Source organism: Falco rusticolus, chromosome 9 (genome assembly GCF_015220075.1).
Source record: "Falco rusticolus isolate bFalRus1 chromosome 9, bFalRus1.pri, whole genome shotgun sequence".
Classification (NCBI taxonomy): domain Eukaryota; kingdom Metazoa; phylum Chordata; class Aves; order Falconiformes; family Falconidae; genus Falco; species Falco rusticolus.
The window spans coordinates 18,839,863-18,856,763 of record NC_051195.1 but is presented as its reverse complement, the minus strand read 5'-3'; the positions used below and the strand labels follow the sequence as shown (position 1 = coordinate 18,856,763).

The 16,901-nt window shown below is 43.9% G+C and overlaps 2 protein-coding genes across 2 annotated transcripts; both read right to left on the bottom strand.

Moving 5' to 3' along the window:
• Nucleotides 1–29: 29 nt before the first annotated feature.
• On the bottom strand, nucleotides 30–13,291 carry VPS26A (VPS26, retromer complex component A). The gene is made up of 9 exons (XM_037400122.1): nucleotides 13,176–13,291; nucleotides 9,849–9,998; nucleotides 8,077–8,149; nucleotides 5,707–5,863; nucleotides 5,067–5,231; nucleotides 4,492–4,598; nucleotides 3,370–3,438; nucleotides 2,664–2,806; nucleotides 30–1,783 (listed from the first exon to the last, which is right to left on the bottom strand). Exons 1-9 carry the CDS (start codon nucleotides 13,176–13,178, stop codon nucleotides 1,670–1,672), a joined length of 981 nt encoding a protein of 326 aa, XP_037256019.1. The 5' UTR covers nucleotides 13,179–13,291; the 3' UTR covers nucleotides 30–1,669.
• Nucleotides 13,292–13,706: 415 nt separating this feature from the next.
• SRGN (serglycin) lies at nucleotides 13,707–16,359 on the bottom strand. The gene is made up of 3 exons (XM_037401071.1): nucleotides 16,204–16,359; nucleotides 14,226–14,373; nucleotides 13,707–14,046 (listed from the first exon to the last, which is right to left on the bottom strand). The coding sequence occupies exons 1-3, from the start codon at nucleotides 16,292–16,294 to the stop codon at nucleotides 13,833–13,835; spliced, it is 453 nt and encodes a 150-aa protein (XP_037256968.1). The 5' UTR covers nucleotides 16,295–16,359; the 3' UTR covers nucleotides 13,707–13,832.
• Between the last annotated feature and the right edge of the window lie 542 nt (nucleotides 16,360–16,901).

The window sequence follows — 16,901 nt, the reverse complement described above, 5'->3', positions numbered from 1 at the left end:
CGAGCTCATCAACAAAGAGGACGCAGGTGTTAGTGAGAATACAGCTGGTTTAATAATTCCCAGAGCAGCTCGGTATGTTTCCCGTTTATTATACATGGTTGCACAATCTGAGGCTGGTTAAATACAATCACGTTTTCAAAACCTCTTGGAATCACAACATGCAAGTGACCATGAAAATATTTGGCTTTTTTCACTTTATTCTTTGAATTTCTGAACAGGCACTTACATGAGGAAGTTAAATTTGCTCTCATTCAAAGATAGCCGCGTTAGAAGTATACCAGCATAAAGTACAGAGTCTTGGTCTGCTTTATCAAAGTGCCACAGTAATAAAACAGTTCTTACAGAAATGTAATTCAATTATTTACTTACTCATAAAGTAAGGTTACCAATGACACTTGCACCAGAGTTGAGAAGTCTTGGTTTAAAGGCCAAGTGAACTACAAGTGCAAGTAGCCTTCCACACAGCAGGCCTCGCCTCACACCCAAGCCACACACCAGGTAACAGAGGACACGCTCAGTTGCGAGCGGGTGAAGGCTAACCCCTTTAAGCTATTTCTTCATACACTAAATGCATACGAGATGATTAAGACAAACGATCTGCTGCGCCTGACAAGCTTCTAGCAGTTTTAAGGCCTGCCTGGCTTCAAAATATCTTTCCAGCAGACCACAAAAAGCTTGTTTGCCCTTGTAGCAGGCCCAGGTGGAGTAGGCAGAGGGTGTCCTTTGAGGACGCTGTGCCTCTCCTGCCAGGACAGTGAAGAGACAGACTGTGAAGACAGCGGAAGCATGAAGCCAGGAGGAACCACATAGTTTCATGTATTTGCAAAATAATCGATGTTACCAGCATTTATTTCATCAATAAGGGATAATTATGTTCAAATGCTTTACCCACTCACCACCTGAAAGTGAAATCATGACAACATCTCTACAGTCACTAGTTACAGGGCAACAAACCCCCAAAAGTCAGGAGTGACTCGCATGAAAGGCTTGGAGAAGTATGGCAGAGAAAACTGGGGGAGGGAGGGCAAAGATGCTTCCTAACATTCTTTGCTACTGACAGATTCAAAGCTTCTTAGAAACCTTGGTAAGGTGTCTGAAGGCTCCACAGTTACCATATTCACAGTGCATATACATGCAGTTTGTTAAACCCTGTCTAATGTAGTAATTAGAAGTCTTTAGGACCAGTTCACCATAAACCTCGATTTTTAGTGTGATTTAGTCAGTTGTGTCTTACTGTAGTTTCAAAACAAAACAAATGCAAATAAGCAACATTGGAAAGAAACATGCAATAAACAACATGAGAGAAGGGAAATGCTTTAGTCTACACTGTACAGGTGATCAGCAAAATCAAATATGCCAGCCTACCATGCATGGAAATAACCAGATTTAAGCTTATGCATACCCAAGTGCATATAACATTATCAAATAAAAGTAAATGTGCAGTATAAAATAGTAGCTTAAGAAAGTTCCAGTGTTTGAGAAAGCACTTTATTTTAAATGTATATACATACTTGAATGTTTAACTGAAGAACGCTTTAGTAGTATGGTAAATGCAGCACTGCAAGATGAAGGAAGACAGTCGTAATGGGAATTTTGGCCTTCTTTTCCCACAGGCTGCTGCCACCTTTAACCTGCTGAAGCATTGCAAAGTTTTTCACCTTGTACCAGTTCACATTTCAGGTTGCTCAGCAGATGCTTGTGATTCCGGAGATTCAAATCGCTGGTGAAAGTTTGTCCGTTGTTTCCTCAGCTTCTCAGGAGCTTTTCTCCATAAAATTATTTCCTGTTTGAGGAATAAAACACTTTTGAAACCACCATGTACCATTAAACCAGCAGCATCAAGTATCTGAAGTTCCTGATAGACAAAGACTTTTGGAAAAAGAAGGAAAAAAAACCCCACACCACAAAAAACTCTGCACCTCCTCCCATTACTTACAGAACAATGCAGTACACATGCAAAGTAACAGAAAGATGAAAATTAAGTCTACGCTTAAAGTCTAATTTAGTTACCTTTATCAACCTTGACCAGTCACCTCTTCCTAAACAACTCTACTCCCAACTTTGATAGTATTAAAGGGTTCAAGAACAACTTCTTCCTCCTTTTCTCAAAATCCAAAGCCCATCATAGCCACTGTATGTTCCATTTGCCTTTTGTTTTCCTTAATTATACTGCCTTGTCTATTCTTCAAAGGGAAGATTCTCATCTAATCCACACAGCTTGATTTCAGTGAGCCTTTTTGCTATTCCTTTCCTCAGCATGACCTCAACTTTTGTTTTTGGCCAAACACCTTAGACCTTATTACAGTTCTGCAATTCTGAACCTAACTGAACCTGGGCTAATGCTGGGAGGGGAAATTATCTGCAAAAGAAAGCAAGCAAGCAAATGCACCTGTAGCTCATTTTACACACAAAGCATTTTGCCTGGATATTCACAATGCAAGGTTGTTTATGGCACTGAGGTCCTATCCTTGCTGAAACAGTATCCATCAAATCCCTTGGCTCCTTTTTGCAAGCTAACATTTTCTATACAGCTTCCAATACACTTGCCAGCAGAAATGCTTATGCCATACATGAAGCACAGGTGGCTTCTAACATGCCAAACATTCAAAGCAGCATGTACAAGAGCCTAGGTAATTCTGCAACAAGATTCCTATAAACCATACCTGCTGTTTGAAGTATCGTCTGTCTTCTTCATCCACAAGCACTAGATTTAAGAAGTACCTCACGGAAAATTTTTTGTTCACATCCCTCATTGTTGGAGTTGGGTCATAGCCTGCTAAGAACAGTCTTATAGGAATTGATTCACCTTAAGAAAAGAAAGTTTCAATTAGTTCCTTAAAACTGAATGGCATTAATGTAGGTTCAGAAGACATGCAAAATAAAGGCAATTTCCCAAGCAGTGTCTGCGTCCTTTCCTTGGTTAAAGGAAAAAAAAACCAACAAAAATACACCAAACAAAACACCACCACCACCACAAAACATCACCAACACAACACTGAGCTCACAGGCAAGTGTGATACCGAGAGTGGGAACACTTCCTCAGTGGAAGCATGGTAGCCAGGCAAGACAAAAGGATCTTGAAATCTCTAGAGCTAGTCTACACCATGGAGTCAGGTTTGAGGCAAAGACATAAAAGCATTGGCTGTAACATTTCCAGTGGTAAATAAGGGTAAGATTTACCAAGTGAAATTCCCCAAGTCAATAAAAATGCCTGCTTCAAATAGGAAAATCCACTATCATTTCAGCCACCTAAGGCTAAGTGGTTTCGCCAAGAAAAATTTATACATGTAATCTCTTCTCCTCCAGACTTTTTTTTAATACAATTTTAACTCAAAGTGCTTACCCTTTAAAACAAGCACAGTTATTTACCTTTAACTGGTGCACCATCCATGATTTCATACTTTGCAATGGTTTCAGTCTCTGTTGTGGTACTGGGTCCTGGTGAAACAAGTTTTCACTGTGAGAACACACGCTGCAATTTTAAACATTTACAAAGCTTTATCATAGCAATTCCTACTCTGCAGAATTTAAATTACGCAACACTGAAATTTCTGCCTTTGTCTTGCATACGAGTTACACACAGCTAAAGCAAGAAAAACCCTCTCTGAGGCAGACCATCTATTTCTTAGTCTCTCCTTCCCATGCTGACACAGAAGAGTCAGCAGCCAGTGCTTCAAAGGAGCCCTGGGTATGCAGGCTTTAAATAAGGGACAAGCATGGCAGGGTAGGACTTGTGAAACCCTTCTATTTGGTGGGCTGTGCCAGCAATTCATACTGCTACGCCATGATCAGACTAGAAACCTAAAGGGTTATCACCCAACCCAAGGGTCACCTTTCTCCGGGGCCTAGGATGAAGAAACCAGAGTGCCTAAATTAGGCACAAAAGCCAATAATAAAGCAGAGCTTTCTGCCATTCCTCTATTGCTACGGCAGCTTTCTCATTACCCACACAAGCAACTCACTAGGGGCCCAGCCACTGGGGAATGAAGTCACAAGCCACACACAGCCTCTTACTGCCTTCCTAGTTCCAGGCTGTTTCTGCTTCAAAGCCTCTTGATATTTCCATCTTATCAGTTTGAGGCTGACTGAAAACGCCACATTTCTAGAACACGAGACATTCATGCTAACCTTTACCAAGCCCATTTTACCAGCTTATCTCTGCTGAGACAAGAGGATCTTCAGGATGCATTTTACACCTTTTCCTTTGTTCATTATCAAGGCTGATTAAGCTGCTGCATATTTATGCCCAAGTTCCATTTACAAGGGTTTGCATTTGTGAAGCTAGCCTAACAGTTACAATCCCAGAACAATGCTACAGACCAACAATGTTGCTAAGTATGATTACCAAAGCATGAAATTTAAACAGCAGTCAAACACCAGTGAGAAAGAAGCACATGGAACACTAGTTTAGCCAAAGCTGCACTCTCTGGGTTTGCAAAAGGCTCAACCAGCACACAAGCTGCCATTTCTCTTAGACTTTGCTTCTCTTACCAATTCCAGTAATCTCCTTTTTGATCAGCTGCAACTCCATATGCTGAATTTTTATTCTCACTAAGAGGAAATAAATTTTTCCAACAATCACATCCTTTAAGTGATACCTTTAAAGGAACAGAACAGGTGTTTTCATTAAAGAAACACAGCTTTTACACCTTCTTGAGTACAAATTATACAGGCAGTTACCTTATCTGCCTGTTGACTACTTGGAGGTTACTTCCCCACTAAGCTAAGCACATCAGCCAGACCTGTACAATTAGCACCCTTCCATCATCACAGTATTAGTAAAGTAAGTACTATAGTTATAATAAAAAAGCTTAAATGCAGAAATCAAGCCTTAGATATTTGCTAGTGCCTTTCCTATTAGTACTAAAGGCAGAATAGATAAGTATTCCTCAAAAAAGGCCACCCACTGTATAATTAGTAACCAAACAGCCCAACACAATACTCATTGAACATGTTGCTTTACATTTTAAGACTCCAGATGCCAAGGTTGTTCATCAAATATTATGTACTCTGCCCTTTTTCCTGATATATTTACCAGAATATGGTTTATTCTAAGTGACACTTACTTTGACTTATTGTATTCAAACTCTATATGAAGACAGTCTTCAATGCCTACTTCCATTTTAATGGAGTTGTTTACATCTGGGTACGTAGCAAGCTGGTGAACAATCAGATCATATTCTTTCACCAAGTCTGACAGCCGTCTCACTATTGTCACTTTCAGAAAATACCTAGGAAGGAAGCCACCAAGTTAGCCCTAATTATTCAGAATAGCCTAAGTAAAAGCCCTTATGTTCTGAAGTACAGGTATTCTTTGAAAGACAAGAGTACATTCTCATAAGATGAAGCAGAAAAGAATAAGACACCAAAATACAAGACAAAACACACAGATAGAAGTGTGGGGGCGTTTTGTTTGGTTGTGGTTTGTTTTGGGGTTTTCTTTTTTAGAGGAGAGACATGGACTATCTTCCCTTGATTGAACTAAAAGAATTTTAGCTACACAAACAACACTGAGCAATTCCAAACAAAGTAGAAAATCCTGATCTCTAAATAATACAATCTCAACAACTCAAATCAAGGCACGCTAGCTACCAGCTGTTACATGTCTGATTTGAATTCCAAAAGGAGGAAGATGGGGGAGCAGGCAGCAAAATTGCTAAATTATGTATTTTCTGCAGGGGAGGAGAAGGCTTCACAGTTACAAACCTCAGTCTGACGTTGGCACCAATGTAGGATTCATATGGCTTTTCAACCTGCATGAATTCAAAGTCATAGCTTCTGCTTTGGGTCAGTTCTCCAGGTAAGGCCAGTTCTTTCACCAAGTTTACGAATTCATGGGTGTTGCTTTTGTCATTGAAGAGTTCTAAAGTTGAAGAAAGGAAAACATATTTCAGTGTTTATTTTTAGCAAACAAAACTGCCTCTAATTCAGCAGGAGCAGGTGGGAGAGGACAACAGAAGCAAATAATTTGATTTAAGTTACATCTATTTGACCAATTGTTTTATCCAGTCTGTCAAAGTTATCTTCAGTTTCAGTAACATAGTAATTCCTAAAGAGCTAACCGCAACAAACAGGACACATATTTGAAGCTTCACTAGTGCAGCATCTTTTTTTAATGACAGTTTAGTTAGCCTTAATAAGTACTTCTTGCCTTGCATTTTCCGTAATTACCATTGCCTGATTTTGGCTTCCAGCATTTATTGCTGAAGGGACAAAATCCTTTAAGCAACATCAAGACTGGCTCATTCAGAACAGGCCAGTGATCCCAGCTGGTCTCCCACAAATTAACAACACATATCAAATGGCTTATTATTACTACTCGTCTACAATCAAATGGCTTATTACAATCACTGGTCTAAGTCAGTGATTTGGAAACAAGTCCTCAACACATAAGCATAGACACAGCAGTTTCACAGCAACAGCATCTCCTGTCCCCAGACCAGTGTCACTATTATTCATCCCTAAATACATGTCATGCAATTCTCACCAAGATAAAAACTTAGGAAGTCAGGAAAAATTAACATTACCATAAAAAAATTCGAACACTTCTGTACATAAAACCAAGCTTCTCTACAATTCACAACTGAAAATATCAGTGATAGTTGATTTTACACAGACTGAAGCTTTTCAGAAGAGAACAGAACAACTAAACACACCAACTCCACAGTTTATCATTGCCAGTTTGGTAGAAACTGATGCTAACTAGTAATTGCTTGTTTTCTAATACGACTACAAAAATACAGAAGTACTTTGTTTGTTATGACAAGCATTTATACAATACAAAATTTATTTACTGTTGCATATCCAATACTTTTTGTGCCAGTCAGAAAAGTTGGAGTCTGAAGGGTCGGTTTAGAATGCAGCTGGAACTAGTTTCCAAGCACAGAGACAGATGGCACTACTGGAATGCTTTTTGTATTACAATATTAAAACCTGAAAGAATACAAGAAAACATGGACAAGTGCAAAAAGCAGCAACTTAAAGCACTTCTGCTTAACTCTGAAGACTTCTAAACAGTAGCACAACAGAAAAAGCCCCAGAAACACTATATCAAATTAAAGTCATTCAGAGAATAAAATTTATACATCAGAGTAGGCGAAGAACAGCCTGTACAGCTATTAAAAGACAACAGACTAAATTAAACTGACATACCTGAGCTCTATTTTTTTCTCCCCATCTCTAAATGCCTCAAATGCATCACACTGCTGTTTTATTCTGGAGGTTTGCTTTTACAACCCCACTGATCAAAACCTCAAAGAATAAAGCCGCAGGTGTCAGTACTCAGCCATATCTGCTCATAACATTTCAGACACAGGGTAGCCGAGCCTACTGACTGATCAGAAACAGAGAATTTGTGAAATTCCAATCAAGGTTGATTGTACGAGGCTGAAACTTGAAGAACTACTTCCAAGGGGGACAATAATGCAAACAGCCCTCTAACAGACAGGGAAGAAATTTTAGCATCAGCCTAAGGATGCAGAGAGATTACCTTGACAGGTAAGAAGTTAGATGTGATCAAGACTCTTCACAGTTCAAATCTGACCAGCCTTAGATACAGTTATAAGAAAATTACATTTTTAATGTCAATACCATATTATCTTGCTAAAAAGCACAGAAAACCTCTGAAGCACCAATACTGGTTTATTTTAACAGCTTAAAGCTAGGTTTTAGAAAACCAACCAACATAGAATTTTTAGAAGTATTTTGCTATAGGCTGCCCCATCATTTCTTTTCTATGCCTCTTTTCTTTCAGAGCCAGAATTAAAGACCACAAGTTCAGTTTTCAGAAATCTCTAGTGATTCAAGCTTTTAACAGGTCTGAGGCAGGCTAAATACTCACCATCCCAGTTCTCCTTTATATGTACACAACTTCCCTCCCAATGACCTCTGACTAGCACAAATTAGTACATCACTTGCATTAAAATAAGGAGGATACAATCTTCCTTTGGCACTTACCATCCACTAATCCAATCAGGTAGCAATGTTTGAGCCAAAATGCTGACAGTCACAAGCGCCAGGTTCCATAAACCACAGGCACCTAACTTTATAACTTTAACTTAAATAGCTTAAACTCACCAATTTGTCCTACAAATTCAATTCTAATTCCTTGGTGCTCTAGTCTCTTCCCATGTTTAAAGGAGATGTTCACCTATCAAGGCAAAAAAAAAAATTAATTTTTTCAACACTTTCACTCTAATACATGATCTCAGTAAAAAAGAAAACATATTACTACATGCCTATGAAAACTGAGACCTCTTCTCAAAAGCACTACCCGAGCTTGAAAGCAACCAAATCAAACAGCTGATTACAAAATTAAGCATTACCAAAGCACCACTAAAGCATTTAAGAAAAATCTAATAATCTGTGAGGCTGAATTTAATAACTAAGTTGGAAACTTTTGAGTCCCAAAATTAAGAATCCAAGCCAGAGCTTAAGCAGAGTTCACATAAGCCAGTCGCGACCCTCTCACCATCTCTGAAGGCAGAGAGCTTCAAAGCATCTTCTGACAGTCCAAAAAAGGACTGCCATGAGAGGTGTTCCTTTGGAATCAACCAAACTTAAGTCCCTTCCTCAGCAGATAGCTAAGTACTGCTGTTAGAGAAGTCAATGCAAAGTAACAGATAATGAAACCTACTATCAAGACCTTCATTTGTGAATTTGATTCTCACAAACAGACCTCACCTCACAAGAAGAGATTCCATAAGGTTACTTCCTATGAAAATATGTAAATATTAAGCATATGTAATGCTTTCTTATGAGGCAGTGATGACAGGAGCAATTCCTGTACCTTAAAATCCAGTACATCATTGACATCAGAATAGGAAGTAAACCACTTGAACAATCCATCTTTGTGGTGAAAAGAAGAGAGGTAGAGGGAAGTTGTCCAATAAATTACTGGTCTTCCAGACCTCCTCATCCCACTGTGCATCCCACCAAAACTCCTCAGGTACCTCTCAGATGTTGCCGATACAAGTGAGAAGCACTCAGGCCAGTGAGCATACAAAAGCTAGTTCTCACAGTTTCCTGAGTTTGAGGCTCACCTTCTGGTATTTTCATGTCACTGACAGGATCTTTCTAGAGGACCAAGATCTTAGCATGAGAAGATATCTTAAGAACAGGAAGATGTCCAGTAACAACAGGACCGTGAAGATCAAAGCAGGTATTTAGAAGTCAATCTCAGAACCCAATACCTGGCTCAAGTGTTTTGGAAGAAAAGTGAATCATAACAGAAGTAGTCAGAGAGGAAGAATAGCTCTAGTAAAATCAGACAGCAGGGAGTTCCTAGGTGCAATATAGATAGTATAGAAATCCTTCTGGTAGTAAGAATTTTATTCCCCCCCCCCCCCCCCCCCAAGAAAAACTCTTGTTGACTCAGCAGCCAGCTGAACTTCCTATGTTGCTCCTCTGACGCAATCCCAGAAACCACTTCAGGGCATAAAACACAAGGCTTAGCTTCAGGCATGCAAAGCAGGTCACCAGCCAACAATTACTGTTACACATGCTGGGCTGTGGATTTTGGAGTTCAAGAAGGGAAAGCTGGGGGATCCAGTTTGGAACAGTTTTCTTGTCGGAAACAAGAACAGGATTGCACGTGGTTGTACAAAAAGCCTATTCATAAATACAAGATGACCAGAAACAAGCAGCTACTAATCAAAACATTCAGGTTTATCAGTTGCCTGAATGACTAAGGTTAAGACAACCATATACAGGAAAAGCATTTCCTTTGAATAACAACACAAGCTGAAATCGCAGCTCTTCTTATATCAGTTTTTTATTCAGCTTCCTACACACATCTGCATGCCAGAATCAGTGCAGTAATTAATAGTCACTTGAAATAAAAGCATTACCTTTCCCGAAACGGATTCTCCATCATAGAAGAGAAAATGCTTTTCTACTTTACCATCTTCTGTTTTGATTTCTGCTGGTTTTCGTGTTTCAGCATCATTAAGAATAACATCAATCTCGCAAACAGGAACAAAAAGGCCTCCAAGAAAACTCTGGAATAACAAAATTAACATAAATTACTACACAGTGGACACACCATTTTATATGTGGTATCTACTTGCAGCTGTACACTATACACTGGGGAAAAACACCTGTACTCCCATGAAGTTATAAAGCCATTATGTATTAGAGACCAAAGAAAGAGCAAAGAAAAAAGACAGCTGTTCATCTAGCAAATAATTGAAATCAGGTCAGTAAGAAGCAGCAACAGCTCTTAAAAATATGATGTTTATTAAAAAGTACACAGCATAATTACCATTATTACTGCTACACTACAATACAATACTACCAAGTATTTAGAACATTAGCTTTGCAAGCACAACTTTGGTTTCTATCACTGCAAAGTTTCCAATCCCTGGTTTCACTTAAACAATATTTCTGACAAATTTATTCCATCTAGGTTAGGATTCAAGATATTACACATACCAAAGAATTGCTTATTATTGCTTACACCCACTATAACTTACCCCATAAACAGCAGTAACAAGGATGATCAGAAGTAAAAGGAGTAACAAAGCAGGGTGAAAAGAAACAACAGGGGATATAATACAAGGCATCCTCATGGTTGGTGAAGGGGAACAGGGACTTTTATTTGCTCTCTACTCCTGCACCTCATAGTCCTCTTAGCAAACAAAGAGAGCTCTAGCAGGTTCAAGAGGCAGCAGTTCTTCATACAATCTACCTTAGCTACACAACTCTACCATCAGATAGAGTGGATGTTACAAGTTTACCTGTAATACTGCTCCAGGCACCAATCCTTATGAGCATCAAATGCCTGTCCTCACCTTACAACATTCCCTAGGCACGAACTTTTGACTGGCACCAAACACAAGAAACTAGGAGAGATCATCCTTTGACCTTCCACAAACATTCTTACAAGAATCTGCAAAACATATTAGTGGCTCTGTAGGAAACCCTACAGGGTTAGCACAAAAGCCAATGTTTCCTCCTAAGACTTAGGCACTAACCTGCTTTGATGTACCAAAGCAGAAACCACTAATTCAATGCGATTTTTGGTTCTTTTGGAGAAATTACACTGTGTTCGCAACGACAGCATCCATTCAACTACATTAATGTGGTACACATGAAACACATTCTCACTTTACCAATTTAGTATCAAAACCTGAGTAAGAACACATTGCAAGACATTCCGGGGACCTGAAGTTTGAAATGTAGCATTAATCACAGAAGGTCTGGAAGAAAGTTTGATCTGAACGCTACTGCTTCACAGTAGTAACTCTTGAGTGACTTTTTGCTTACCTCTACAAGGCAAGCACAGTGTGAGCCTGAGCCATAAAACAGCAATTCACACAAGACTAAACTGACTTTGTACTTACCCAGATAGCAAGCAGCCCTAGTCCAATCCACAAAGATGCATATAACTAACTGAAACCTAGTTATACCTGCTTCACATTCTCAGAGGAAAACAGAAGCAGATGACTAACAAGGCAGTCAAATATAAGATTGAAGTCTCTGCCAAGCATATATTCACATTAACTGCTGAAACAAGAATTTGTTTGTTTGGTTTTTAGTGACTGTACACTACAACCATTCTTGATTTTCGGCTCCTGGGGAGTGGGGAAGAGAGAAAGAAGAAAGTCTAAAGACTTGGAATTCTTGTTGAAACTATTTAAAACTGTTACAGAAGTTACTTTCAAGCATGCCTGTATTTTTTCCTTAGAAACTGTACTTGTTTTCCAGAATGGCGTTATACTTTCCCCACCACCCCCCAAACTAGGAAGCACGTTTCCTTTAAGCAAACATTATACAAGATGCTCTCACAGCGCCTTCCAAATTATGAAACTGTACCATCATTTAAAAGTCAGCCAGACCTAACATTGGTAACACGTGGCTTCTTAAGACACTGCATGAGTATTTCAACTGTACCCCTTAGAGACTAGCCATGAGCTCATCCAAAGACGACAAGAACATATGGAATAAAGAAATAAACAGCTGGTATGTCCTCCAGTTGCTACTGAAGACACTGCTGCGGGGAAGCTATGCAAAACAAGAAGTATTTTAAGAAACCATCATATGGCTTACATTACAGCTTAAAAAATTAAGACAGAGAACTAGGGCCTTCAGAAGCTGGCCAAACGCTAGGCTACATTCCTGATTTCATGCAAAAGACAGACGCTGAAGATTTTGCTACATCAGGATGAAAATCAATCTGCATTCCATCCTTATGTGTTATAGCCGTACTAAAGGACTTGCAGGACTCCCAGCAGCTGATAAATGGTGCAGAAATCCCAGCCTCAGCTTCAGACAGAGCCTTGAAAAGCTTCTTCGTATCCAACAGAGATAGAGACACATTAAGGAATCCACACGCTTCAGAAACCTGAAGTGCATTGATCTAGCTGATCCTTTAAAAGACTTGTTTTGGGGTTTTTTTAACCTACCCAGGACAGCACACCGAGCACTGTGCTTAGGCCGAGGCTGCTGAGCACGAAGCGGCCGCTGTCCCACAGCCCCGAAGGGCTGGTTACCCCTCACCGCAAGCCTCACCCGCGTGCCCGGGATTGTCACACGCACTGTCCCCAACGCCTCCCCGGCGGCAGCTGTGTAGGAAATCATGGACGCAGAGTTTCGTGACAAAACCGCGTACTGGGGAAGGCAGGCGCGGAGGGGGAGCAGCAGGGCACATCCCCAGCCTCCATCCGTAAATTATACCAACCGCTCACCCACCCCGGGCATTCGTTTATCGCCATCTCGGCCCCTGGGGCTTTGCCCGCGGCCCGCCCCCCCAGGCCCGCACCGCCTCGCCGTCCTCCCCGGGGACCCTCCGGCGGGGGGCGGCCCCGGCCCGGCGCGACTCGGGGCGAGGCGGGCGGCGGCGGCAGCGCGGCCGCATGACGCAGGCCGGGCAGGGGGCGGCCAGGCCGGCGGGCGGGGTGGGGGGCGGGCAGCGGGCGCTCGGCGGCCGGGCCGGGGGCGAGGGGAGGGACTACCGGGGGGCGAACCGCGCCGGGCGGGGCGGCTCTCCTCAGGCACGGCACGGCGCCACAGGTGGGGAGGGAGGGAAGGAGGGAGGCAGGCACAGCCCAGCCCGGCCCGGAGCGGCCCGAGCCGCCGCCTCAAGCGGGGGGTGCGCGGAGCGGCGGTTGGCGGGTAACGGCCCGCGTAACGGCGCGGGTAACGGCCCGCGTAAGGGCCGCCCCGGCCGCACTCACCATGGTGCGTGCCCCTCCGCGGCCGACTCCCGCCCCGCGCGCCACCAGCACCAGCCGCCCCGGCCCGCGCCCTTGTCATGTGACCTTACAGCCCGCCACGCCACGCCCCCCGCCGCACGTGACCGCCCCCCCCTCCACCTTCCCGTCGCCGCCGCCGACCGCTTCGTGCCCGCCGAGGGCCGGCCGGGGGGCGGGCGGGGTCGAAGCGGGGGGGAGGGGGCGGGCAGCGCATGCGCGACGCGGCGGGAGGGCGCCGCCTAGCGGGCGGGAGGCGGCAGCGCCGCGGGCGGGCGGGAACGGTGCCGCCCGGCGAGCGCCTTTGCGGGATTCAGGCGCTCGGGCGGGGTTTGCGTGACCCGCCGGGGCTCCCGCCACGCAGCGGTTTGTAACTTACTACCCCCGGTACCATCCACAAAGGTCGGGCAGGGCCCCAAAACCCACGCTCCCCGCGGTGGGATGGCCGCCCCACCTGCTGAAACCAAAGAGCGCGTTCGGCCCGAACAAAGATTTTTGGGGCGAGTAGAAGCAACAGAGATCTCAAGGCAAAGTTTTTTATTGATTTGGAGCTGCTGTAAAACCGCTCCGTGGCCGTTGCGCCGGGTGAGGCAGCGGGGCAGGGGCGCGGGGGGGCGGCACGGGGGGCCGATGCCTCCAACCCTACAGCAGCAAATCCTCCTCCGTCAGCTTCTGCTGCAGCTCGCTGCCTCGCGGGCCCGCTGGGAACACCGGCAGCTTCCTCGTGGAGACACTGTCACCGTCCCCGAGCCCCGACCCAGAGGCTGGCTCCGGTTCCCTCATGTCATCGGACCCAGAGCCGGACTCCGGCCCCGACAAAGGGAACATGTCCTGCAGGTCCTGGTATCGCGCCATCCTGAAACACAGAGCGGCAGCCCGTTTATTCCAAATGTATTACTTTGTTTGTTCTCTCTTAGCACACCGAAGCCTCATGTTGCCCTGTGCGGGTGAGCCGCGCTGTGGCAGGGCTGTCACGGCAGGGATACTGCGTGGTTTGGGTGCCAACATTCAGTGCGCGTTCTGTAACGAACTTACAGGGACATGTCTGCCATGGGAGGAAGGATCCTGTTGGCTCCACCGGTGGGCACGTAGAACCAGGGGCCCTCCTCCTCGATGCAGTTAGCAGACCAGGCGTCGGGGCGGCATCTCACCCTCTTGTACCGTGCCTTCTGCAGCGGAGCACCTGGTTGAATCAGCTGTGCGTTATTCACTGGGAACAGGACGTTATTCACCAGGACCTATTAACTTTATGAGCACCTAGTAAAGCTTAAAGGAGTGGAAGAAAGTCATTGGCGTCACCCTGACTTCTCAACTGCCTTAAGCTAAATTAACCCTGAAAACTTGTTTTAAATGGCTACTGATACCCTAAGTGACATCTTTGCTATCAGAGGCATCTGGTGCTTCTCACACATGGCACCAGGAAGTCCACAGGAATTAGAAATGGAAGCCCCATGGGAAACCAGTGCCTCACACCAATGTCACAGCAGGGCTCATCCCTGGCTCAAGGCATGGCACGTCCGTGGGAGACCTGTGGGCTCTGCCACCTGCAGCTGTCCCCAAAGCTGGTGGAGGTATCTCAAGATCTCCTGGGGACAAGCCACCCCATGGAGAGCTGTCTCCAGCGCCCTCCCTTCCTCTGTTGGCCTCAGCAAGGGTCAGAACCAGCTCCGCTTTGGCTTTGTGTGCCTCAGCACAGCCCCTCTGAGTCCAATGGGATGAGTTTTGGGGGGGAGGTCAGAAACCGAAGGTGTGCCAGGAGCCACCTGCCACAGGAGCAGATCTGGGGACTACGCAGGCTCTCAGAGCGTGTCACCGTAGCAAAGACAGTTCAGGCATCTAGACACGACTCGGGGTTTTGCACACCCACGGTTTCAGTGCTGGTGCCCCCCAGGTGCCTGATCAGAGCTGCCGCTGAAAAGCAGGTATTCAAAAAACACCAAAAGGACAAAATAATGATCATGTAGTAAAGATAAAACCAGTGGCGTTTTGTCCTTCCTCTTGGTCTCATGTAATTAATTTGTTCTGAAGCCTCCTGGCTCATTCTCTCCCTGATGGCATTTCATCTATTTTTTTTCTCAGTTGCTTGGGAATATCTTTCTGTAATTACACTTCTCTATTGGCCTATATATTTCCATAATGTACTAGATGACTTTCAGATACCTCCTACACTCTTCTATAAGAGAAAAAAGATCTCATGGGTATCATTTCCTGATTCTTTTTCAGCATATTCCTTTTTCATACATATTTTCTTCTCTTAGCATATTCTTAAGAAGGTTTTTAATAATAAGTGGCAAAAAAATAAACAACTGCAGCTGAATAATTTACAAATAAACAATGTACAAGAAGCAGGCCATAATCCCTCAAGATCAGCCTCCGAGTGGTAGATACATAACAAAAGCCCATCACTATCACAGCCTTGGGTTGGGGACAAATTATACTCTACTTGCCTGAAAAGCACTTCTCTCTTGCAAGAAACAAATCCACAGAGTAAGTAATCATGAATCAATGTTTTCTTTTAACTGTTTTAGTGCTGCGTGTTGCAATGTTCTACCAAAAAAACCGTTCAATTTCCTCATACTTACAACTAGTTTCCTTTCCTGTCCCCTCAAGAAAGTAGACCAACAGAAGTTATGACATGGGAACTGTTACATACTTCATCAGTAGCTACATAACTGAATAACAGTAGTAACTGGACCACTGTGAAAGGGCTGGTTAAAAATATATATATATTGAAATCTATGAATTGAAAAATGTACACACATACAGCCATGTATTTGATGAAGTATTTTTCTCAGAGGAGCTGGGAAAGGGACACAGAAATGCTCCACTTGCAGAAAGCAACTTTTCTTTTCACTCCCCTTCCAGAAAATGAAATGTTAGAAAAACAGGTTTTCTGAGTACATCTCATTACCCCTAGAAGAAGGTCAGTTTGAAAAATTTGGAGGCTGCCTACTTGGCCTACACCGCATAGCCCAGAAAGAGGATTACCAAGAGAACAACCACCCCGTTTTACCTTGTGCTGTGTATCCCACAAAGAGGATTAAACAAATAGCCAGGAAAATCCTCCCGTTACATCTGATAAGGAGCTGCATTTTGGCCGGCATCCCCCCGCTCGCCACCAGCCTTCACCACAGCTTCGCGCTTCAGAAATACGACGGGGCAAGGGGATCAACTTTTAGAAAAGGTTTCCAAAACCTCAAACCCAACCCATAACCTGCGTCACTACTTCCTGATTGACAGGGGTGAGACATGTACAGAAAAGCCCAGCACTCTGACCTCCCAGCCTTCATCACTCAAAAAAAAAAAAAAAAAATCCCCACTGCCTTCATCTCCAGTTTTGCCTGAGGAGAAAAGCAAACCCAGGACCAAGCAGCCCGACTGAAGGTGTGTGCTGCCGGCAGCGCGTCGTCCAGGCGTGCATCCCACCCGGTGCCTGCCTGATGCTCAGAGGGCTCCAGGGCATTTGCTGTTTCCTCCAGAGAGAAAAAGCTGCTTTTCATGTCTCCGACTTTCAGGCTGCTGCATTTTTGCATTGGCACTGGCAGTGATTTTCCCTGCCTCGAGCCCTCAGTCCATCAGGAAGGTTGAGAACCAGTTGCTTGCAGTCAGTGCAAGTTTCACCAACTGGGAAATAATCTTTTTCCACAAAAGCAACTTGCCTCTGGAATCTCATGCCAGGGTTGTGTGTTCTTTTTCAAAGTGGGATCTCAA

What these genes read in the sequence shown, in the direction of transcription:
- VPS26A (XM_037400122.1), bottom strand. An exon ending in GGTGCCAACGTCAGACTGAG is followed by an intron (nt 5,232 to 5,706) that starts GTTTGTAACTGT and finishes CTTCCTTCCTAG; the next exon opens with GTATTTTCTGAAAGTGACAA. An exon ending in GACGATACTTCAAACAGCAG is followed by an intron (nt 1,784 to 2,663) that starts GTATGGTTTATA and finishes TTCCTCAAACAG; the next exon opens with GAAATAATTTTATGGAGAAA.
- SRGN (XM_037401071.1), bottom strand. Translation starts at nt 16,294, where the DNA reads ATGCCGGCCAAAATGCAGCTCCTTATCAGATGTAACGGGAGGATTTTC. An exon ending in TGTGGGATACACAGCACAAG is followed by an intron (nt 14,374 to 16,203) that starts GTAAAACGGGGT and finishes TGATTCAACCAG; the next exon opens with GTGCTCCGCTGCAGAAGGCA. An exon ending in CCCATGGCAGACATGTCCCT is followed by an intron (nt 14,047 to 14,225) that starts GTAAGTTCGTTA and finishes TCTGTGTTTCAG; the next exon opens with GATGGCGCGATACCAGGACC.